The 24,769-nt window shown below is 39.4% G+C and overlaps 3 protein-coding genes across 5 annotated transcripts; all 3 read right to left on the bottom strand.

Moving 5' to 3' along the window:
* Positions 1-4,859: 4,859 nt before the first annotated feature.
* On the bottom strand, positions 4,860-6,494 carry LOC124277548 (putative ankyrin repeat protein RF_0381). The gene is made up of 3 exons (XM_046713256.1): positions 6,079-6,494; positions 5,681-5,888; positions 4,860-5,493 (listed from the first exon to the last, which is right to left on the bottom strand). The coding sequence occupies exons 1-3, from the start codon at positions 6,465-6,467 to the stop codon at positions 5,125-5,127; spliced, it is 966 nt and encodes a 321-aa protein (XP_046569212.1). The 5' UTR covers positions 6,468-6,494; the 3' UTR covers positions 4,860-5,124.
* Positions 6,495-6,695: 201 nt separating this feature from the next.
* LOC124277546 (putative ankyrin repeat protein RF_0381) lies at positions 6,696-8,530 on the bottom strand. Its single transcript, XM_046713255.1, has 2 exons — positions 8,477-8,530; positions 6,696-8,029 (listed from the first exon to the last, which is right to left on the bottom strand). Exon 2 carries the CDS (start codon positions 7,623-7,625, stop codon positions 6,696-6,698), a length of 930 nt encoding a protein of 309 aa, XP_046569211.1. The 5' UTR covers positions 7,626-8,029; positions 8,477-8,530.
* Positions 8,521-20,925, bottom strand: LOC124277572. 3 transcript variants are annotated; one of them, XM_046713288.1, is made up of 8 exons: positions 20,466-20,925; positions 14,424-14,556; positions 14,024-14,069; positions 13,361-13,450; positions 12,826-12,945; positions 11,328-11,486; positions 9,121-9,235; positions 8,521-8,807 (listed from the first exon to the last, which is right to left on the bottom strand). In XM_046713288.1, exons 2-8 carry the CDS (start codon positions 14,508-14,510, stop codon positions 8,558-8,560), a joined length of 867 nt encoding a protein of 288 aa, XP_046569244.1. In that variant the 5' UTR covers positions 14,511-14,556; positions 20,466-20,925; the 3' UTR covers positions 8,521-8,557. The 3 variants fall into 3 exon arrangements, with proteins under 3 accessions (XP_046569244.1, XP_046569245.1, XP_046569246.1); XM_046713289.1 differs by lacking the exon at positions 20,466-20,925 and having other exon boundaries at positions 14,424-14,583; XM_046713290.1 differs by lacking the exons at positions 14,424-14,556; positions 20,466-20,925 and having other exon boundaries at positions 14,013-14,028.
* Positions 20,926-24,769: the final 3,844 nt, after the last annotated feature.

The raw sequence follows: 24,769 nt of genomic DNA, 5'->3' as shown, positions 1-24,769 counted from the left end.
TTTTTAAACCCTAATATAGTAGGAAATGTGAACACTTAAATGACCGATGGCATAATCTATTTTTTTAAAACAGCCTACTTGTGCTGAAAACCATTTAAGGAAAAGAAAATCTGAAATAGCATATTTATTTAACCACCTTCCGACGGGAATATTGGTAGGTATTGCTGTAAAACGATCCGTTAACCAAAAAATTTAAAAAAGAGAAAAAAAGGTGTGGCCTTAGATGTGATGTTGTTAACAACGCACACAAAAAATTCCTTAAGGCATTGAATAGTACAACTGGACTTATCCTTATTTGAACAATGATACCTATTGTTTGGTCTACATGCTCATTCTAAAAGGAGCGCAGGGGTAGCCTAGTGGTTAAGGCGTTTGCTCGTCACGCCGAAGACCCGGATTCGATTCCCCACATAGGCACAATGTGTGAAGCCCATTTCCGGTGTTCCCCGCCGTGATATTGCTGGAATATTGCTAAAAGCGGCGTAAAACCATACTCACTCACTCAATCATTCTAAAAATTATATGCATGTATCTGTAGAAATTAAAACTATATATGCATTCTATATATCATACACTTATAAACGTGTGAAACAATGTCACCAAACAATATTTAGCGTAATATGCAGAAAGAACGTAGTTAAGAATCCCCCTGACATGTCCCACGGTTGATTGTTCCCACGATCTTAACCCTTTGGAGTATCCGGGACATGATTGATCGTCATGTGCAACAAAGGGATCCTCCTGTACAGAACCTGTCCCAATTGGAAGCTGCTTTACACCAGGGATGGCGTAGACGGTGTAGTCTCGGTCTGCCACCTCCCTATTGTTAAAGGTGTAGTCAGGCATTTTAATTGACAGAACAATGGAGGTGGCGGGGGCAGTTCATTACATTTACTGGCAAATATACTAGTGAGTAAAGCAACCAAGTAAAATAAAATAAATACATGACATAAAAATAATGTTGGTGGTTGTACAATTTGAATAGTACTGATTTTTTACATACTATAAATATATATTCATACTCATTGACATAGTAAATTTATACATATTCCAAAAACATATTAAAATATTAAAGTATATTAAAATGTACATTAATGTCAACACCTACGTCAGTGGTATCGATGGTACCACGACAGGAAGGACCACAGCATTTCCAATGGATATTGGTTCCTCTTCGTCTCTTAATTCTCAACTTGATAAAGTCCTGATAAAGAAGGTTTGTGCTTCCAGATTTATTATCAACAAACACTACGTTAACCTGTACATTTGCCATTTTGTTAAGGCCAGAATTAGAAGCACTGGAGTAAAAGTAAACATCTTTTGACTTTGACTTTGAGTATATTTATACATGCGTCTTGGAAAAACAAAAGTGAACACTTAACTTTTTAATCACAATTCAATCATACTCCTTCTTGGGCAGCAAACATACTAAATTTCGGTCACCCCAATTAGACTGATAAAACTTAGCATGATTCGACCCCTCTGCTTGTAACAACAGCATTATCCCTAATCCTTTACAGGGTGGTGGCGAAACGAGAAGACCCCGCGTAGACTGCCCCTCCAGAGGATCAGGAGGCTAACAGGGGTATGAGGAGGAGACTGCTGGCTGTCAGACAGTCACATGAAGGTTACACTCGGTATTGACCTTGAATCATGTAAGACACGCAAAATTACATGTTGAATGTTCACATTCATCAATAAATTCAACATAAAACATTCCAGGGCCATACTTGTACAGACATGGTTTTGTATGAAAATGAGTGTTTTTTAATAATGAGCAATTATCATCATAAAATCAACATGGATGCCAATCATTTTGTTATTTTTTATGAGTCAAAGGATCATAGGGGTCAGACAAACACGTTTTTCCATCGTGGTCACCACTACAAGTTATATGTACGTGTTGAAAACCTATCATTGGAAAAATACAGGGGAAGCAGTTGCTTAATTAAGTTCATTGTGTATAGTAAGGAACAGTACATTCGTGAAGCTGGCAAATACGCTCGGCTTGACATTCAGGCACAACTTAACCATACATGTGAACTGGAATGTGTAGTAAACTCAACATAAGAATACAAAGTCATACCGGGTTACTATGACAACCGTCAGACTATAAACAATAGTGCTAATGATGACAATAAGGATAACAATTAACAAACTGTGTCCGTAATGATCTCAAGTAAACATCATTTTGGACATATATATACACATATACATACGTATATATATATGTACGAAAGGAGTTGACACAGAAAATACCACAAGCCTGCTGATAAATGCAGTATCTTTGCGTTTACACATTACATGACAGGTAGGGAAAACCAATATCTTTCATAGCATGACGTAAACGTGACGATTACAAACACATCTGTAAAAGTAAAATACAATGTAAAACCAGGATTAACATCAGGAGCGGACTTCATTTATCAATGCACCCAAACATAATGTCATAAAAACAGTGCAACGGGTACAGATAAAATACAAATATCTACAAATCAAGTCAACTTACTGACTGAATTAACTGGCAGCTACAGTTATGACTGCTTTTGAAAAGTACTGAATACAAACTCACTATGCTCAAGACGAATGCATATATTTTTGATTTGCAAAACTTATACTCTTATCTTCCAAAAAAAAGAAAGAAATAAGGAACACAAATGTAGTAAAATTAGAAATATTTGTCGGAAGTTTCCGTGTATTCATACAAAATGAATAACAAAGCTGACCTTCTCATGTATGCATGCATTGGGAATGCCGATAACACAGCAAAAACAATAGCTCAGAAGTGTGGAGGGCGCTAAAACGCAACGTTGGGCGTGGTTTGCAAACACATCAAAATGAAATAAATGCGCAGCATAAATTGTTGGGCAATGAGAACAACGAGTTTTCAAATGTACAAGTGAAAACGTGCAACGCAACGGCGACATTGACCGACTGCAGGCGATTCGGCTTCGGGCGTAGCCAGTTTTATAACCGTATCGCAAAGCACCACTACGAGACTATGGAGCCGTCAACAATTGTCTATCTAGATCCTGGTTTGTCACTTACGTGATAGACTTACCACGGCGAACTCTACTGCTGTAGCAATGCCAGGATTGCGTAGGATTTCAGATCAGATAGTAGGAAACTCCTTGGCGCCGCAACTATTTGCCCGAGACGACCAGTTCGAAGCGTCATTCTGACTGAACAGTATCGTCGGCTGAGACGTCAGTGGTGTCAAGGACACAGAGTGTGTCACGTTTTTCGCTTCACCATACAGACGGAAGACGCCATATTTACATACGTCGAGGGGAACATTATGCTGGAAAGGACGATGACAGGTGATGACGACAGTGTAACGATGCGAGCTGCCATCGCACATACCGGTAGAACAGATTTGGTATATACCCAGGGCAGTTTAATGGCACCACATTACAGAGATGAAATTCGTCGACCACACGTCATTCTCTTTATGCAGCAAGCAAACGGCAAGACTGAAAGCGGACTTTTTGAGGAATCTCAAAATCCAAGTACTGTCGTGGGCCTGAAGGTCTCTAGATCTAAACCCATCGTACATTTATGTGATGCCATTGATCACGATTTGCGTACTACAGCTACGGAACCCCCAACCGTTAGGACAAGCACAGCAGGAAGAGTGGGTGAACATTTCCCTATCCACAGTTCGTAATCTGACTGGTTCCATAGGGCGATGATGCCAGGCAGTTCTGGACTTTCAAAGGGGGCCATAAACGATACTGAGAACAAATGACCCTAACCTTGACATTCGATTGATGACTTGTGCCAAATAGGAACGCATTAAGATCTGTTGATTATTTTATATAATACATGGAATACGCCTGAAAACCACTTTTGCGTTTCTTCTTTTGCAGATATAAAGATTTACTATACACTATGTACCATTTTAAATGTAAATACAAATCATTATGAGTATGACATTTGTGTTTTGAGACGAAAGTCAAATCCAAGTGTTCAAACAAACGAAAATAATATTGGGAACTGATATCACTCAAGGTTGGATAGAACATGATTCAGATTCTTCACGTCTGGCAATGCTACTCAATACTGCAAAATAGGGAATTGAACAAGAAGTGCACTGTCAACAGTGAACATGTTCAATCATTCCAATTTAAAGAATCAAACTGGTACTATCCTCTGTGTTCTTAACCTTTTACTTCCACCATCTAACATTTTCATAAACGCCAGTATTACATAATCATTATTTACTCAAAACAAAGCTCTACCTCTTACAACCAGATGCGAAATATATACAGCCTATAAAGCAAAGAAATACAGCCATTTCGTAAGGATGGTAATTCTTACAAACAAACGCTTGAAAATATATAATTTCTAAATTTTACAACCAAACCTTTGAAGTTTCATAGTTACTACTAAATCGCAGTACATTCACATTATGCATATAAAATACTACAAACTATTTGTGTGTCATTGGAAATGTCTATAGGTAAATGAAACATATCCCTTTAATGAGTGAGTGAGTTAATATTTAACGTCACATCGGCTATCCCTTAATGATGTGCAGATAATGATGTATATGTACATTCTTATTAACTGGTTATTTCTTCGTAGTTTGTACAGTCTCCAAGTGTATACATGTATATAGGCCAACAAATATACATAGAAAATCTAATCATTCATCTTTTCTCTTTAAAAAGCATCGTTTGATAATCAGCAGTACATTGTATGGACAGCTAAATATACACAAATTGTCACATCATTGAAACGATTACTGTCTGCAACAATCGCATGATTTTGGTAGAACATATACCAAAACCCAGACTTATTGTTTAAGTTTTTTGGTAAGCTGATCGTGCTGTCTCTCGGCTTGAATGTCTCTATAGTTTTGTTGATAAACGCTTAGCTTTTGACATCCGAAATTTCTCATGAAATTTGTCGCTTGACGTTTTTGCAATATCCAAAGGGTTTCTGCCTTGTTTGTCCTGAGCTTCGAGATCGGGATTCTTGCTGAGGATTGCCCGTACCATTCTCTTTTCGTATACTCCAGATGATACTGGGAATATCCACGTCTCAAATGACGTAGTTCCCCTATCCCCGGAAACCCTTCGTCCACAGCGTCCGCCACATGCAACACCGATTGTCCAGATCTCATTTGTAATAATTGACGTCAGTCCCTGGATTGTGCAATAATACCATGGCATTATGGTAATCATTATACATTATACACATGTGAAGAGATGTGTTGCCAACATTATCTTGAGCATTGACGTCAGCTCCAGCAGCAATCAGATGGTGAACACTGATTGTCTTCTTTTGAGAACGGAAAGAGCTCTTGCCTTCAGAGACAAAATGCAGTGCTGTTTTACCAGATTTATTCGTTAACTTGACATCTGTCCCGGCTGTGAGTAGTGGTGAGATATCACTTCCTGCCTTTACAGCCATCATCAGGGGCGTGTTACCGTCATTATCTTGAGCACTGACGTCAGCTCCAGCAGCAATCAGTTTTGGATGATCATTGTGTCAAAGCCATAACCGTTTTCAGAGACAAAATGCAGTGCTGTTTTACCAGATTTATTCTTTAACTTGACATCTGTCCCGGCTGTGAGTAGTGGTGAGATATCACTTCCTGCCTTTACAGCCATCATCAGGGGCGTGTTACCGTCATTATCTTGAGCACTGACGTCAGCTCCAGCAGCAATCAGTTTTGGATGACTGTTGTGTCAAAGCCATAAAATTTTTCAGAGACAAAATGCAGTGCTGTTTTACCAGATTTATTCTTTGAATTGACATCTGCCCCAGTTGTGAGTAGTAGTGAGATATCATGTCCTGCCTTTACAGCCATCATCAGCAGCGTGTTACCGTCATTATCTTGAGCACTGATGTCAGCTCCAGCAGCAATCAGTTTTGGATGACTGTTGTGTCAAAGCCATAAACGTTTTCAGAGACAAGATGCAGTGCTGTTTTACCAGATTTATTCTTTGAATTGACATCTGCCCCAGTTGTGAGTAGTAGTGAGATATCATGTCCTGTGTTTACAGCCATCATCAGGGGCGTGTTACCGTCATTATCTTGAGCACTGATGTCAGCTCCAGCAGCAATCAGTTTTGGATGACTGTTGTGTCAAAGCCATAAACGTTTTCAGAGACAAGATGCAGTGCTGTTTTACCAGATTTATTCTTTGAATTGACATCTGCCCCAGTTGTGAGTAGTAGTGAGATATCATGTCCTGTGTTTACAGCCATCATCAGCGGCGTGTTACCGTCATTATCTTGAGCACTGATGTCAGCTCCAGCAGCAATCAGTTGTGAAGCGTTGTTGTTTTTCCTTTCTTTGTAATGGTCGAAACTCATTGAGGTTGTTATTATGTGAAGGAAATAAAAGTCTTCATAGACAAGATGCAGCGCTGTTGTACCAGATTTGTTCTTTGAAATGACATCTGCCCCAGCTTTAAGTAGTGGTGATATATCATATCCGGCTTTTACAGCCATCATCAGGGCGTCTGACCAACCGAATCTTGAGCGTTCACGTTAGCTCCCCAAGCAATTAATTGTGGGATAAGGTTAGTTTCTCCCCTCTCTCCTTTGAAATTCCCCTCTATAGCAGTCATCAGAGGTGTTTTACCTTTGTGATCTTTGGCATTGATGTCGGCTTCACCTTTGAGAAGAGTTTCAACAATGTCTGCAAAATCATGACTTAAATTGAATGGACTTGAAGGTGTTTTACCTTTTTTCCTCAACGTTTCTTCTCGCATGTACATACATACATTGCTTTGATATTGCATGCTGAACAACTTTGTGGAGCGCTGTTTCACCACAGGTATTGGAAGCATTTACATCCGCCCCACATTGGACTATTGCTGAAACGTTTTCCTCACATCCCCTCTCTACAGCTAGCATCAAAGCTGTATCACCATGTGAATTGCTCATGTTCACATCAGATCCGGCCTTTATTAATGTTTCTACCATTTTCACATGGTCCCTTTGAACAGCTATGATTAGTGATGCACCGCCATGTTTATTTTTAGCATTGACTTCCGCTCCAGCTTTGAGCAGTGGTGAGATGTCTTTGTTCATCTCGACAGCCAGCATTAGTGGTGTATTACCACTGTTATCTTTAACATCGACATCTCTGCTGCATTCAATAACCTTTATCACGGCATTATTTTCGCTCTTAGTAATCTCCGTGTTTGTATTTCCCGCAAGTGTATGGAGGGGTGTATCCATTATATTGTTCTTGGTATTTACACTTGCCCCAGCTTTCACTAGAGTGATAGCTCCTTGTGTGAAGTTTCCCGTGAGTGCACTGTGGAGTGGAGTATTACCTGCACTATCTGGTATGTTTAACTTTGAAGATTGAGCTTCACTAGCTCCATCATTATCAGGTTCATCTGTATCCACAGATTGGGACCCAACATAACTTATTCTCGGTGCTTCCTGTAGTCTGTGTGTCTTAGAAACTGCACCAGTTTTCTGGTTTGACCCATATACATGGTGCAGTGGTGTTTGACCATTTGTATCGACAACATTCGCGTCCGCGCCTTCAGTAAGTAAAACTGCAACAACATCAAAACGTTGCCACGAAGCAGCCACTTGTAATGGTGTGAGCTTTTCTTTGTTGAGAGCGTCGACGTCTGCTCCATGTTCGACCATGAGTTTTGTAAGATATGATACGTCTGTAGGGTTGCTGGATGTAGGATTGCTCTCTTTATTTCCAAACTTTTTCTCTGCAAAGAGTTCAACTGTCTCAAGTCCTCCTTAGTGACAGCACAATGTAGCGGTGTGTATCCATCTCTGTTGACCACCTCAATGCTTGCTCTGCCTTCAATAAGTATCCTAGACACAGACGCACTGTTTTTTCTTTAACATTGCTGCATAGTGGAGAGCAGTGTTTCCGTGACTATCTTGATCATCTACATTGCAGCCAGATTTTAGACTTAAAATGACAACAGTTCTATTTCCAAGTTTTGCCGCTTGGTGGAGCATGCTACGACCTATTTCATCCTTCCTGGTAATGTCAGTTGCGTATTCTGTAATCCACTTTTCACATTTTAACTCTGAAACAAAATTAGCAACAACACACTGGGTAATTGAAAATGCTATGTCATGAACATATATCACACTTAAAGACAAACATGGTTCAGACGAGCGAGGTGATTATGTTTCCAGTTTATCGTTTTGACAGTCCTTATATTAGATTGGTGTTCGGAATGTTTCATTCAACCTTCACAAGACACCCGAATTTCATTTCGTTATAAGATTCTGTTCATGTTTGTATGAAATATAGAAAAGACCACGTCCACACTCACACCCACTCCACTTGTAATAATAACATGGAATATCACTGATACTATTTTACCATTTTTTCAATAATACATATCATAATACCAATTAGTAAATATATTTGTGAATTTGTATTATTTTACTTGTAGCATACATGTATACTTGGATGTCATGATTATCTTATGAACTGGAAGGTGACATTCATGCACAGGGTTATTTACCAAATATATCCACTTCAGGGTGTGTTACTGAACACTGATGTTGACTTCCATCCGGGTTACCTTTTGGCAGTTTAGCAAAGATTACTTCAGACAGGATCTTAGTGATGAACATCCCTCAGCCAAACTGGTCCAAGTTTTATTCCAGGCTTCACCGTGACACTTGATGATGACAGATCCCAGACTTGTAGATTCAACCCTTGCAGTGTTCAGTGCTTTAAGGGATATGTTGATGTCGTCAATGTTGCTGTCGATATGCTTCTTAATTTCTGTGCACAGTTCATAGTCTGCTTCTGGTGTCGTTATGGTCAAAGTGTAGCCCTGAATCGAAGGATTCTAAAACAAGAATGTTCTGTTGAAAAACATAACCGACATTCGTCCAGAAAAACATGAGCAGTATATTTTTGTAAAGAAAATTACCTTACAACAGCGTATTTATTTGCAGACTAAATCATTTCTTTTTCAGCAATATGGAAGCTTAATTTCTATTATCAAGATTTTTCGATGACATAAAAATACAGGTTTGACAAATACTCAGATCTCTAAGAAACATTAGATGTAGATTTAGACCCATTTAACCACAAGACGACATACTGGTACATGAAGTCGCAGTGGAAAGAATACATTCATAAATAAATCTTAACTCACCACTAGATGCGGAAAATGGTTTATTTCTCCCAACCGTTGCGTGCATGCTGTCAGCACCTGGCATGACTTCAATATGGTTGTTATTGCCCACCTGTGCCGCTGTTGTAGGATGATCTGATAATGGCGCAACAAGTTACGTAACCCTTGTTCCACGCAGAAGATAATATGTTCTAGTCAAACATCAGCAGTTTCCTTCAAATTTGGATTATGAAATGCCACAGACATCCTGCGAAGTCAGTTCCATATTAAGTCACATTAATGTAAATAAAACCAACATAATCTGTTTTTATGTTTCATCTCCTACATGTTGTGGTGCTCAAAAGGCAAACTTACTATCGAAAAACACACAGAAGAATAACATAATGAAATAAGTATATTTTTACTACTGTGCAGTCTTCCCCAAGAACAGAAAAACACACAAACACACGCATGCCCAACGAAGGCACATCGAAACCATATGATGAAACAAGTTGACAAGTCCCTAAAGTCCTAACGTTGTTTACACGCTTAATATTCACTGTGCTTCCCAAATTCTATTTGTGGAGGTCAAACTTTCATTACTGTGCAGCCTTCAGATCTTGCGAACTCTTCCACAGATATTCAAATGGACTGACCACCAGAGAATCCTCTTTCCTCATATGCTGAGGTGGACGAAGCTTTAGATCCCGAGGATCCTGAAATAGTCTCGTAACTGTAGTCTGCCTCGAACTGTGACGAGGAATCGTGACATTGCTTGTTGCTTGGAATCTGTTTGTAAAGATATGTTTGAAAACACACAAAACGTTCGTTTGGATTATTTTACAGATTCATAAAATCAGTTGATATAATCATGGAGTTAGGACATGAAGTGTGTTAATAGTTTTTAACAACTTTTGTTATATGTAATGCTTCTGAGTATATGATCTTCGGGGGTCAAGACAGGACATACGATCATCACTTAGCGTTGATATGCATCCCTTGCTGGGTGTGGACACCTCCACTCGTTCAGTGGCGACCTTTTATTGGTGAAAGTGGGAACCACGGGTGGTACACTGATCTCCTAATCTGTCTTGAGGTTTGTGAAAAGATGTCTCCTCTGAAACTAGAGGAGTGCTTGTCCTTTGCTATCTGTATACATACACGCAAAGCAACTCTTGAACTGTGTTTTCTGCATGAACTGTTTATACATTCCTGTTTATACATTGCGTTCTTAGTCTGAACTGATTAAACTGACATCTGATCCTTGCAGTCTTGAACTACTTCTTTATTCACCTGTCAAAGATGGTCGATGGTTTCCAAGACTGGCGCACTAAGGGTTTGGTGTAGAGATTTCATCAGTGATAACTATTACCCCTGACGACAAAGAGGAGTAAGTAATGGTGAATTGCGACTGGTACGGTCACAGACGAATTATTCATTTTTCTTTAGAGTTAGCATAGCAGAGAACAACATTCTCTCTCAGTTTGTCTCTTGCTTCTTCTTTCATTAATAGCATGTTACCTACTCAATCCATAGAGAGATTGTGTGGTGGTGATTTCCAGTTGAGCTAGCTTGTTATCATCTACCCTTCAAATCTGACAGAAGAAAGCCTACTTCATGAGCTCGGTAGAACACTGTCATGCCATGAAGTTGAAACGTCCATGGATTAAGCGCTGACATCATTACCCTCTGGGTACTTGTGTCCTTTCCAGAGGAATTACCCAGATCCTTTGCCATTTGCGCAATCGGTGGAATGGTTTATGTGTAGATATATCCACCTTTGACACCATACGTATCAACAGGAGGTGAGACTCTCGAAGCTGAAGAAATGTTCAGTCCATTCATGGTCCATGCCAATAACTTCTGTGGATGAAGGGTGTGTAATCTTGTCACAGAGAGACATTGCTCTGGTAGACTTGTGTAACATTAGCTTCTAGATATGTGTTGTATATTCACCATCGGGAAGAACTTAGGATTCTGAAAAACGTATCAAATTCTGTGGCTGCCTGAACAGCATATGACTTCTGCTGACCAGGGGTGAGGGACAAAAACCGGGCATCTGGGGTGTTGGTCAAATCATAAATTTTCATGAAGAGTTGACATAGTTAGTTTCATTTCCCGTGTGACGGCAAGGGTACGCTCAGGTGAAGTGTTTTTCTGTTCTTGATGAACACAGCACAGGAAGATATTACTTAATTAAGAGAGAATAAAGAGATAAGCAGTTAGTTAAGCATTTACAAGAACCTACCCTCAGGAACTACATAGCCATTGGTACTGTTGGTAAACCGAGTATGATGAACAATGTTTTTTCTCATGGCTTTGGGAAGCTTATACTTTACTTCCTGCTGGGTTTCGTCATCGTCCAAATAACTGATTAACTGAACATACTTTCCAGCTTCTACAAGATCTGTAATTAACAACAATATCAGCAGCTAGGGTGAAAGATGAAATTATAAAATATATGCTTAGGTGTTCACGTTCAAACAGTTCCCACCCATGAAGATTCGGGTTGGAGTTGTCTTCAGCAACCCATGCTTGTCGTAAAAAGGTGATTAACAGGCTCTTGTGACCCATGAGATTGTTGACCCATGACATCGTATTCCAGTTGTGTAGATTGATCCTCATACTGTTGATCACTGGATTGTTTTGTCCAGACTGGATTGTTTACATAACATATAGCTGGAATACTGCTGAGGGCAGCGTTAAACAACAAACCAACCAATCAATCAAACAGTTCTCCAGATAGTACACACGTTTGAAGTACACGCATACAATACTTAATGCAATACTTTGCAACTTCAAATTAGTTACAAGATGCAGCGTTCAATCCAGCATTATATATCTATATTTTACGAAACAGTGAAGAACCTGCTAGTTAAAACTTCAAACGTTCCTACGAGCTGAACCTTTGTCCCTCTGGAATCAGTGATTCAAAAGGCTTTTTAAGTGGGAGTGGTAAAGTGAGTGAGCTCAGTAACAGTTACTCTACAGTTCGGTGACTGAACTATGTTCAGGAAACGGTCCGAGGACTTCAAATCATTTTAAAAGAAACAATGGTTGATAGATAAGACTTAAAGCAAGGCACTAGGTTACAAGGTAACTCTGCGAAATGCAAGTATATCATGTAAATGAATAGGCATTTCCATAGGCATTTCCGTTGTGCTCCCCTTGTTGCTGATTTTTTTTCGCTATGATTCCGAATTTCTGAAAGGATTCCAAATCAAAATAAATATTCGGTGACAAAACACAAGACTTTAAGGATGCCTTCAACATTTCATTCCCCATCTTTCAAACGATATTCCGCCAATTCCATCAATTCTTGTCATTTCAAGGTATACTTTCTTTCAAAGAGCACCCGTCATACAACTCAAAAGATGTTACCGCAAATACAACTGCAAGGTTGTCACAATACTTTTGAAGATGCATCTAGTGTTGGTAAAAATATATAGACAGGACACAATAGGGAAAATCATTTTGCAAGACATCAGCTACAGAAACGGTCTCTCTTGGAATAACGTCATTAATTCCCTACTGCTGCATTCAACAAGCATTCAGATCTGTGTAAAACATGACAATAAGACATGACACATATCCAATTAGATTACAACATTTACGTATGAATACCAGATCATACCCTACTTATTTCCATGCCTTTAAAGGTGAGCATATTGCGTAGTTGAATTGGCACAGCTCAGGAACTAGTATTATTCCTTGAGATTTAGAGTTCGACAGAAAAGGTATGTCACCTTTGAAAGCGGCCTTGCAGATCCTGTATTCGTCTTCCAACAGTTTAGAAAACCGTTCCTCAATCAGTACAATCATACGTGAACAGTCTGTTTTGATGGCCTTTTTTAATGTCTTGGCACCTGCAGAAAATAAAAGGACAAATTATCAATTCTATGGATCCGAGAAAATTCAGGTTAAATGTGATCTTTAGTTACATAAGCTTGTAATAGGCGACTAACTGGAGCGAGATCAGGATCGATGATTTTGAAGAGGCATTTCATCGTATCCCAGTTTAGTAGATCGATGCTGCGGATGTCAGACTGTAAAATGCAGCACGAAACAACAAACCAAATGTTATGTGACAAAATTCAATTGCTTTAAAATATACGTATATTTAATTATCTAGTAGAACGATAAACGCGGATGTAACAAATTACGGTTCATCCTAAACGTAATAAAAAATAGAAATTATATACATGATCTGTCTGGATAGTCCATATGCGTTCATAATGACCTGATTATTGTTAAGCATTTGTTCAACAAAAGTGTACTTACTGTCACACTGGATTCGATGTATACCGTTGTTTCTGAATGATGCTTCCATTTTGTCGGCGTGTTTACTTGCACCATCCATATAGATGACAACTGGCATGAAGCAGACCATGTAGTCTCATTGGAGAAGTCATGATTATTCCATAGTACATGTTTAATGGTTATATCGTCACAACTAAACTATTGAGGTCAGTCAGTTGAGGTCACAATTTGTACCTATCTTTCATGACGATCACTACACTGGATTCAAAGGTGGAGTCTGTTAGTAACCTCTGGGTCTAAATTTTCTGGTTCCATAACATGATTTCTGACACTTCAAAATATGTTGTCTCCCTTGGATTTACAATTGGATTCACTGATGTTGCTAAGGGCGATTGCACTTATACTATAATTGCACTACAATGTTATTTGTATTGCATACGTGATAATTTGTATACCTATAAATCAGAAAACTAACTTTGGGAATAGATACAGAATTGGATGTATCATGAATGAGACTGTTACAGAACTTTTCAAGTGTTTCTGGAACACTGTAATCTGTAAGTTGTTTGTTACTAGTTGTGCTTTCAAAACATCTTTGGTGTGATATTAGGAATGGCCATTAGACAATGTTGCGCCACTAAATATCTATTATCCTTTCAATAACTATAAGAACTTCTATAATACCTGTCCTCTCTTCACTTGGAACACCTTGATCTTCTCTGGTCGAGACCTGAAATAATGGAAAAATCATACCAACTGGTAATGTGGGGCACATTTAGAAAAAAAAAGTAGATCCAGGCAGTGATTGTTTAATTGTGACTTTCACTGTTTTAAACAAGACTGGTTTCCTCGTTGATTTAATTTTGTCCTGTATTTAATGTTGTAAAATGTAAGAAACATAATATATGTCTGATATGTGTCAATTTAGCAACAGAATTCAATAATTTCAGTAATACATGTAGTGGTGAATACCCTGTTATAGTATATAACTATGGATGGCGGTTTTGTGTGGTTTAATTCACTACACATTGCTGTATTCCAAACTCTTACGAAAGGAATAATTCCTCATAATGATGGAACTCACGATCGATTCTCCCTCTGTCAGCAGGCCTCCAATCGCACCTTCCATTTGATGACGAAACTGTCTTGCTGTAACCATCAAATCATCCATGGTGTACCATGACAAGCCCAGGTTGCATGTGCTTAGTCACGAGTCACTGGATGTAAAAGACATCACTAAAGTACTGTCGGAAACAGAAAAAAACAGTTTTTTAGGCTGTCACTCTGTATCCCTAGAATTTACACAGTTGCAAATAGTATACGTCGACAATCCACATCGGCCTAACTGGGCGTTCAGTGGGATGCGTAATAGGATATCCAGAAAAGCATGTTTACTCGTAAAATCGGGCAGAAAAAAATACGAATGGCTGCTGAAAACAGTAGATCAGACTATAGATGGCAAGTAGGTCGCTCAGCCAGGTATGACGACGGACCGTCGACTCACCTGTCATGAAATGCATGTGCTGAGATGACAAGGGGTCATCTCAAAGATATTTTATGCTTTTCTAATTTATGTGTGTTGAATATGTTTCATCGATTAATTAACATCTTACGTGTCTTTTTTCATAAAGTTTATGTTGTGATAAGATACCCATAGACAAGTTTATATCAGCCATCGTATGAAATGTCTCAAAATATATAGGTGGCATCACCACCAGAAGATCGACAGGATTGGATATTATTTGTAAATTGTTATGACATGCCGTTTTTTTCCCAGTTTAATTCGCGTAAAGGATTATTTTATCTTCGCTGATATCTCTATTTCCCCCAGCCCGACCTCAACCACCGTCTGCTACACCCGCTCTGGTTTTGCTTTTGACTGACTGACTGAGTTTAGCTTTACGCCGCTTTTAGCAACATTCCAGCAATATCACGGCGGGGGACACGGTTTTCCTTTTGAGACGACACCTCCTACCTGTTTCTTTTTATAGTGATAGTGAGACTCCATGGCAGCTACATCCTTAATAGTTTCAGTGTTAAAGTTATTATTTTTTATGTCAGCTATCGTTTATAATGATGCTAAGGTTAATTACCAAATGGGCATTTAAAAAGTGTCCTTTGTAATACAATATCATCGCACATAAATTTGCATAAAGCCATGGCCTGTTCCAAATATGTCACATGGACTGAGAAAAAATCACATTGCTCATTTCTGCACTAATCTCTCCTCAGTAAAGTCCCTTTTGTACGTTTCCTATCTCCCTACCACTGAGACTGTAGTTAGGCCGAACTTTGTTTAACAGATATTTCTCACTTTCATATATTAACTACATAAATTGTAGATATAAATGCGAAAAAACAGGGTTTCTTCTATGTCCGACAGTACTTTAGTAACAACAATATATTTTGGAGGCTTTCCTAATCAGTTGAATTTGGTACACATAGAACAAGACAAGATAGCATTATCGTGACGGGATTGAAGAAAGCATGAGTTAAAAAAAACAGCGAGCGAACGCTTTAGTAACTAGGCTACCTACTACCATCCCTCCCACCCCTGTAGGAGTGTGTAAAGGGGTCGAATTTGAGTTACATACTTGACTTCAATTCTTTCGTTCTCGACTTTAAAAAATATGTTTTTCTGCTTCCAGTTGTATCAAATAGGTTTAATTCTGTAAAATAAAGAAGTAAAAAAAACAAACACCCCCCAACCCCCAAAAACAAATGAACAACAAGAACAAACAAACAAATAAAATCAACAACAAAAACAAAAACAAAATAAAACAAACAAAAACAACAGCAATATAATATACGAGTGCTTCGGTGATATAAAGTACCATTGGAATCAAACAGGAATAGAGTTATCGTTCTTGTTTAAAGTAGTTCTGATGTTCATGCGCAAATATGAAATCCTTCCAGAGAGGCACGAGTCACTATTCGGCTTGTCCCGTAATACCACGAGTTGGTTACGAATGCACTCGCATCTATCCGTAAAGTACCGCCATTCTGCTTGACCCCGAATAACACGAGATGGTCCATACTTGACTAACTCGTGTTATTTCCGGGACAAGTCAAGTAGCGACTCATACCCCTGGCTTCTCTTTCTTTATTATCATTACCAATCAGCGCCAATTAAATTAATTACTGGCTTCCATTGTTAAGTGGCCACAATTGGTGCCGATTTCGTTTTGATGTGATGAATGTTCTATAAAAGGAATAAACACTACATTCTTACAATCTGCATTCCTTAGGGACCGTTCATAATTTATGGCGGGAGTGTGATGATAATGATGATGATGAGTTTATTTTGAGAAACAGATATAATGTCAATGACCCCCCTAAATTTATGTGCAATTTATGACACCCCCGTCAGGGATTGGGAAACGCAGGGGCATAATTTTGGCATAATTTGCACTTTTAATAGCAGACACCTAAGGAGGGGCGAGATTACTCAAAATTTTGGAGTTGAATTGTTATTCATTTTATTTTAAAAAGTTAGTTTTTTATGTATCTTCGTGTGCATAGTGGTTGGAAATTGGTCTCATCATAAATTCTGTTTTGAGTGGTACCGCGAACAGCACCGTGAATAGTTCTAAGTGCATCGAGATGAAGTTTTTCAAGTGTTAGTGCTTGCTGTTTGGTACAAGTGAGTTTTGTTTTGTTTTACGCCGCTCTCAGCAATATTCCAGCTACATGGCACTGTTTGGTACAATTGTCCCAAATGTGACAACAATAATCGAGAATACATTTTTGTAAGGTTTTACGTAAGAGGCGATATTTAAAACCTCAAAGACCGTGTTTACCGTGGGTGCAGCATTTTTAGCGACACAATTAACATGGTCAGTCCAGGAACAATGATTCTGTCAAGTTAGGACCAAATTTTTATAACTATACTGAACATCATTGAAAACTCACCAGTCTAAAATTGTCCATATTGTCATCAAGATGGATTTCAGCATTACAATGATCAATGAATATAACTAACATGAAGTCGAAGGGCATGTCCAGTTGAAAAAAATGCTTTAGAAACAAATTCCTGTCCACAGTATGACTCTTAATTCCAAAACCCATCAACATGCAGCCACGCCATGAAACAAGCGCGAATTTCATTCTGAAATCATACTGACTGTGACATTAAAAGCAGGTGTATGAGAACCGATTCTCATTGCTTCACTAACGATTGTGAAACGAGGACAGATATGCCGAGGTTAACACCTCACAAAAGAGAACGTGTACTAGGCACGATTCAGGTTGGCACCAGCAGCAGGGATATTGCTCGACAACTTGGACTTGGCCACTCCACCATCTTTAGGCTTCATAGACGACATCAGTAGACAGGCAGCACCCGTGACCTTCAATGACCTTGGCAACAACGTGTTACGACGCTCCATCAGGATCGCCATATTGACCTTGTCCATATCAGTGATTGAACACTGCCGACTGCCAGGACTGCTGCACTAGTTCAAGGTTGACGTGGGGGTCATCAGCGCTGACTCCATGCGACGCCGTCTACACGCAACAGGGCTCCATGCTCGACGTCCTTACGTTGGACCAGTTCTGACTGGCATTTTCAGTAAAGGTTACAACAATGGCATGGTGTGGTAGTCACTGACGAGTCACGTCTTCATCTACGTAATGCTGACGGCCGATTACGTGTTTGGCGTAGACGTGGTGAACGTTATGCTGATGAGTGTGTGGTTCAGACAGACCTTTGGGTGGTGGGAGTGTCATGGTCTGGGGTGGAATAAATTACAATCACAGGACTGCCTTCATGCCTGTCAAGGGAGTGTTAATGCCCGTTTATTACCGTGAGCAAATTCTTCAGAATCACATTGTATCTGTCTTCAATTACCACCAAGATGTCCATACTTTTCAAAAGGACAACGCACGGGCACACACAAGACTTTCCATGCAGTATCTGGCCCAACAACACATCCAGGTTATTCATTGGCCAGCACAGTCACAAGATGTATCACCCATGGAGCACTTGTGGGACGAAATTGGTCAAAGTTTATCGCGGCGACAACTGATGCGGAACATCCGGGAACTTGAGGCTGCACTACTGCAGAAGTGGAATGCCATCCTCAAGAACTCTTTTCGGACGCTTATTGACTCAATGAGGAGACGGAGACGTTGAACTCAAAACATATCAATTCCTTACACGTGCTTTCATAATCTGGTGCGTTTTCAATGGTGTTCAGTATATTAACGTCAGTAATATTACTATCCTTCATTATTATATTTCGTTTTGGGCTGGGCTGTATTTTATGAGAAAACTTGGTAGAATCTGTTTTATTGTGATTAAATGTAACTTGCCATTTGTCAGCCCAATCGGAAATTTTTCATAGATCATTATTAAAACACAGAGCAGTTTCATCAGGATCGTCTATTATGGCATTAAGTGAGGTTGTCATCTGCGAACAGGGCGATTAGGGTAAAGGCCGAGGAGCTTTCTAACCCGCAAACTGGGATTACCTAAATGTCGGGCCATGACGGGCCAGCTATGTTTCTGGCTAATTCCTCCATTATCGACAATGATGCCCACAATGTATTCATGCAATATACACCCACCAGCCCAGGAGTGTGTAAAGGGGTCGAATTTGAGTTACATGTTTGACTTCAATTCCTTCCCCAGTTTCGGCTGCCCGAATAAAACGCTAACCATTGTAAAGCAAGAGCGCAGTAGAGTTGTTCAGGAAAGGGAGATAATCGCTAACTTACAGTGTATCAACATAACGACAAAGCTGGCGTCTGTTCAACACACACACACACACACCTCAACCTTACAGAATTTGGCAGATGTTAGAACATGCCAAGATTATATCAGCCTCAGTTTATTTTTACCTCAGTTTGAAAAGATAATGGAAACCCATATGGCGTTCTATCTGCCATATTAAAGTAACCAGAAGCATTCCCTCCTTCAGGAAAAGGAGACATTACATGAGGATCTCATCAACTTTCAAATAGTCACCCGTGATGTGGAGCAATATTTCAACAGGTCCATCCTTTGGTGATTACATGTCTACAAACTTTGACGTAATCGGATATGCACTTTAAATATAAGTACTTTTCAGAGAACACTCCAAAGTCATTTGCTTAAAGATTGTAAAACGTCTAGAACATGTGTGTTTGCCACTAATATGGCAATGTCCCCCGCCGCTAAAAAAGAATGAAATATTTATAACATATTTACTACTTTTGATTTTTTGGTCACATACAAGAAATGACTGGTGTCTGCATAATCACCCAATGTTGGCTGTCGACATAATTGAAGACATTGGGTGCAACATTTTATGAGATATCGCGTTTACATCAGTTTGAAAAGTGGTCAGTGTCGTGGTGACCTTGAAAATGAGGTCAAGGTCACCGAAATCGACTGATGTCTGCGTAATCATCCAATGTAGGCTGTTACCAAATTTAAAGTGAGTGAGTTAGTGAGTTTAGTTTTACGCCGCACTCAGCAATATTCCAGCTATATGGCAGCAGTTTGGAGCAGACAATCCAGTGATTAACAGCATGAGCATCGACCTGCGAAATTGGGAACCGATGACATGTGTCAACCAAATCAGCGAGCCTGACCACCCAATCCCGTTAGTCGCCTCTTACGACAAGCATGGGTTACTGAAGGCTCATTCTAACCCGGACCTCCACGGGACCCAAATTTGAAGACATTGGGTACAACGGTTCATGAGATATCGCGTTAACAAGAATCGGGACTTACGTAAGTACGTACGAACGCCGCTGAATACATAGTCCCCCGTTCAGTGTTGCGGTCGGGGACAAAAATATAGATGTGTATTGAAAACCATAGTGGAATATAGAGATGACTACATAAAATGACCCCTTGACAGTTAGACGTTTGCTACAAATGAAATGTAGATTTAAAGATAAATAAATGTATCTGCTAGCTCAAATCAGTGCTGTTACCAGTCATCCAAGTCAGCGATCCTGACCACCCGATCCCATTAGTTTCCTCTTACAAGCATGGGCTACTGAAGAAAAGAAAATTCTAACCCGAATCTTCACGAGTCAGTAGTAGCATGGTACAGTCTAACTTTACGCTGTTTTCAGCAATATTCCAACAGAAACAGGCTTCAAACATTGTACCAATGTAAGGAATCGAACTCACCATGAGGAGCGACTGCTTCAGCCACTAGGCTACCCAACCCGCCTGGTAGAGAATGTTCTGAACAAGGTTTCAGATAAGAGCGTTTTATTTCCAAAAATAGAGCTGCAAACTGTACTTAATATAAACACCAATGAAATCAGCTTGCAGGAACATATCACACCGTCACCCACGCAACTATCTGTCTTCCAGCTACGCAACGTGTCACACAAAATCAGTGCAAAAAATGGTGCAAACTTAGAACGTTTAACAAACAGTCGGTGCAGAATGGTAGCGGATACCATACATTGCTTTACATCACGCATTAGCAGCTGATACCAAGGCTACATATCAAAAAGTAAGCTTTGATCGACTGGAAATAGAATCTATAGTCTGTTTGGAGTGAAAACGTACCGATGAATTTCACTTTAAACAAAAATGTAAATCAAAAGAAGTGAAATTAAGATTGCGAATCCTCATAATTATACCTTGCCATTTGAACACTTAAAATTCAGAATATTTTTCAACTTGAGATAAAAGTTGTTTAACAAACGATCATAGTTTCAAATCGCTATTACTGGTTTGCATTACAAAGGGGTAAGCGCAGTAGTTGAAACAGTGAAACAAATGCACGTGCAGTACGTAATGAGCGTAACCAACTCTCTTGTTCTCGGTGTTTCATTAATGTGCATACCCCCGTGTAATACAAACCAATAATAACGATTTGAAACTATGATCGTCTGTTAAACAACTTTTATCCTAAGTTGAATGAAATTCTCAGATTAAAACGTTCAAATGGCAAGGTAAAATTATGAGGATTCGCAATCTTAATTTTACGTTATTTGATTTATATGTTTGTTTGAATTAAAATTCATCGGTACGTTTTCACTGCAAACAGACTATAGTGGCTTCTCTACTAGTTCCTTTTTCCGTTTAGAATATATTTGGTAGTGTTTGTCTGAGAAGGTTGTTCTACACAAGTGGTAAAAACTATAAACATCAAACATTTTTTTTGAAAAGTGAAGTATTACTTGTTTCATTTGAATTTTGTGTCCTGTTAAAAAGGCTATCTTTTTATGATGTGGCTTTTGCTTCAGGTCGGATGCAATTGAACATTGTGAACTCATACGATGAACATTGTGAAGCATACATTGTTGTATCATGGGAGCGTGAACTCCTCGTATTTGATTGTGTGTGGACCAGTAAAATCCAAAATGGGGACCTCCTTTGAAACAATCAGGATTTCCTCTTGGTTTCAGTGTCTGCTAATGCATCCCTAAATACAAAATATTAAGGTTACTTCACTGGTATCACTGCAATTGATTCATATTTCATTATGTATTATCAACCATGAAGGCTTGGTTGACTTAAGGGCTTCAACGTCTTTATTGTTTCAGTGAAGTGTCTGGGAAAGGTGGAAATTCACTTTCAGAACGAGTGAGTGAAATTAATTTTACGCTGCCTTTAGCATATATTCCAGCACTATCACGGCAGGGGATACCAATGGGCTTCACGCATTGTGTCCATTGGGAATTGAACCTGTGTCTTCGGCGTGACGAGCGAACGCCTTCACCACTAGGCTTACCCATCGCCCCTCCTTCTGAATGAAATCATAAGCACATACACTGAAACATGTCACTGTAACAGAAGTCCATAAGTCAGCCTTGCCTTCACTGATTCACAGCTTCAAAATGCTTCTTACTATCAATCATCCAATCTGTTCCAAAATCCTTACAATATATGGGTAGCAATCCTACGACAGAAATGCACCACTTCCTTGCGCAACTAGTTGAACCTATCTTGAAATTCAACAAATAAGTTACTGCCGATAAGACTGATCTTAAATATCTAATGATATGTCCTCTATGTACAATGACAGCATCATAAATAACACTGAACAAACTTGTAACTATTTCCTGAACAAACACCATGGGAGTCACGGTTGTAGAACAACAAAACATGCTTTTGTATTCACACATTCTAAAAATCTTAAAAATAATGTCACTAATCAATCACAAACAGGTCAGACCTACATTAAAAAACAGGAGTTGAAAACTGTCACTGAAGAATTGGCATGTTAAGTAGTCTCAAAACTGTCGCTACATGCAGGTCAGTACATCATAACCTGATGACAAATGTTCATCGGAGGTTCTGATTTTGAAGTGCAAGAGTTGTCTCCCTGAAGGACACCAGGATCTGCTGATTTGACTGATTATGACACTTGGTTTCTCTCGTTAGTTTCATGTTTGTCTGCATCAATGCGGCGGGGATTTACTGGGCACACAACATGACACATCATGATGTCCCTGAACTTCAGTTTAAAAGCTACCCACAGATTGTGACTTGGAAGGTGCCTGATTTTGACTTTATTTCAGTTAGTACCAACCTCAGCATGTTGCGGTTTATTCTGCTCTACTGATACAGAATTTGTCCTGTTGTTTAATTTGTGATGAAACAGAACTCTGCAAACAGAACACAGGACCTCACTGCCTTTGGGACACATATTAAGAAGGAAATCGTCAGTTACTTTGGGAAAACAGTTAAGATAAAATCAAAGTCCCTGCCCTTGTGTCAAGCATTTTGGAAGAAAACACTTTCATGGAGGAAGAAGATAAAAACTTAGATTAAAATATGGTCAAAGAGGCTATAATTCTGTCACCTGCACTCCGTAAAATATGCTGATCTTAAGATTTTTGGGTGTTATTATTGAGATTGCATGCCTGAATTTTTAATGAAATCCCCAAATGTCCCTAAAACACCCGTAGGTGAAGTCATTGCTCCCATGACACATGGACCTGAACCGTTCTGATGAATATTATTCCATGTGTAATGAATACGCTACACTTGACACTTAGTCAATTGACAAAACTGGAACCAAGAAATGAAATTATACTAATCAAGAAAGCAATCCCAGACACCTGACACTATCTGAACTAGCCAGGTGAGTAGATTACCTGTGGTTAGATAAGTCGTCTGCAGTGTGGACAGGTCTCATGTTATTATCTATCTTATCTGCCAATGTTGTACAGGAGACTATGAAGGTCAACTCTTACCATAGTGCCAACAGCTCTACTGACTTATCTGCTAACACTACAAGATAGTGCAGGGCCATCAGTTGTGTTGTGTGGGTGAAGGAGGGATTAGTGAGTGAGTGAGTGAGTGCGTTAGTTTGACATCGTACCCAGCAATATTCCAGCTATATGGCGACAGTCTGGAAATAATGTGTCAACCAAGCCAGTGACCCTGACCACCCGATCCCTATTAGTAGCCTCTCGACAAGCATGGATTGCTGAAGACCAATTCTTCAAAACCTGGATCTTCACCGGGTCAAAGAGGGGTGGGAGAGAGAGAGGAAGAGGAAGAGGAGTGAGTGAGTGAGTTTAGTTTTACGCCGCACTCCAGCAATATTCCAGCTATATGGCGTTGGTCTGTAAATGGGTCGAGTCTGACCAGACAATCCAGTGATCAACAGCATGAGCATCGATCTGCGCAATTGGGAACCGATGACATTTGTCAACCAAAGAGGAAGAGGAAGAGGAGAGAGAAGAAGGGAGGGTAAGTGTTCATTAATACTGACGACTGGGTCTAACAGTAACAGTATTACATGAGAAACCAGGAATCATAATCAGGGCAAACCAGGATTGAACCCACAATTTTAAGTTTCAGGGGACGCATCTGTCAGGAACAAACTTTTGGCCTTAGGTACCAGGGCCAAAGGTGCCCCGAAGGAGGTATAGACCATGACACACTGAGGCAACATAACAGTGTATGGTATTATTTACAACTTATTTTATAATCATTTACAACATGGCGTTTCTGGGCTACTTCTTGGCCCTTCACCATGTGAGTGAACCTGATGAAGGTGCAAGAAGTATCCCTAGAAAATAATACAGAAGTTTTAAATCAATACCATACATTGTTATGTTATCAATCAATACTGACTGAGTTTAGTTTTACGCTGCTTTTAGCAATATTCCAGCAATATCACGGCGGGGACACCAGAAAATGGGCTTAACACATTGTACCCATGTCAATCAACCGGGTCTTCGGTGACAAGGCAACGCTTTAACCACTAGACTACCCCATTCGAACTCGTACGTGACCATCAATCATCTGAAACAGTGGCAACTTTCATTCCATATTACCACTTTTTTCAACCATATCATATTGCAGAACATACTCACAGTTTCACAATGTGGAATAATTTAGCATTTTTAAATCAACTTGATGTCACATCCTGTAGGAAACTCATTAAATACAATTTCACGGATGATACCAAATCATATGTAACTAACTTAACCATTTAAAAATGGATACAAAATATGGCA

This window comes from Haliotis rubra, unplaced genomic scaffold (genome assembly GCF_003918875.1).
Source record: "Haliotis rubra isolate DU_JTF1 unplaced genomic scaffold, ASM391887v1 Scf223, whole genome shotgun sequence".
Taxonomy (NCBI): domain Eukaryota; kingdom Metazoa; phylum Mollusca; class Gastropoda; order Lepetellida; family Haliotidae; genus Haliotis; species Haliotis rubra.
Note: the sequence above shows the minus strand (reverse complement) of the source record. Positions and strands in the feature narration are given on the sequence as shown.

What these genes read in the sequence shown, in the direction of transcription:
- LOC124277548 (XM_046713256.1), bottom strand. Translation starts at nt 6,467, where the DNA reads ATGATGGCTGTAAAAGCCGGATATGATATATCACCACTACTTAAAGCT. An exon ending in GACACAACAGTCATCCAAAA is followed by an intron (nt 5,889 to 6,078) that starts CTGATTGCTGCT and finishes TTGACACAACAG; the next exon opens with TCATCCAAAACTGATTGCTG. An exon ending in TTGACACAACAGTCATCCAA is followed by an intron (nt 5,494 to 5,680) that starts AACTGATTGCTG and finishes TGGCTTTGACAC; the next exon opens with AATGATCATCCAAAACTGAT.
- LOC124277546 (XM_046713255.1), bottom strand. Translation starts at nt 7,625, where the DNA reads ATGGTCGAACATGGAGCAGACGTCGACGCTCTCAACAAAGAAAAGCTC.
- LOC124277572 (XM_046713288.1), bottom strand. Translation starts at nt 14,510, where the DNA reads ATGGATGATTTGATGGTTACAGCAAGACAGTTTCGTCATCAAATGGAA. An exon ending in TCCAAGTGAAGAGAGGACAG is followed by an intron (nt 13,451 to 14,023) that starts GTATTATAGAAG and finishes GCTTCATGCCAG; the next exon opens with TTGTCATCTATATGGATGGT. An exon ending in TGGCTATGTAGTTCCTGAGG is followed by an intron (nt 9,236 to 11,327) that starts GTAGGTTCTTGT and finishes CGCCATTATCAG; the next exon opens with ATCATCCTACAACAGCGGCA.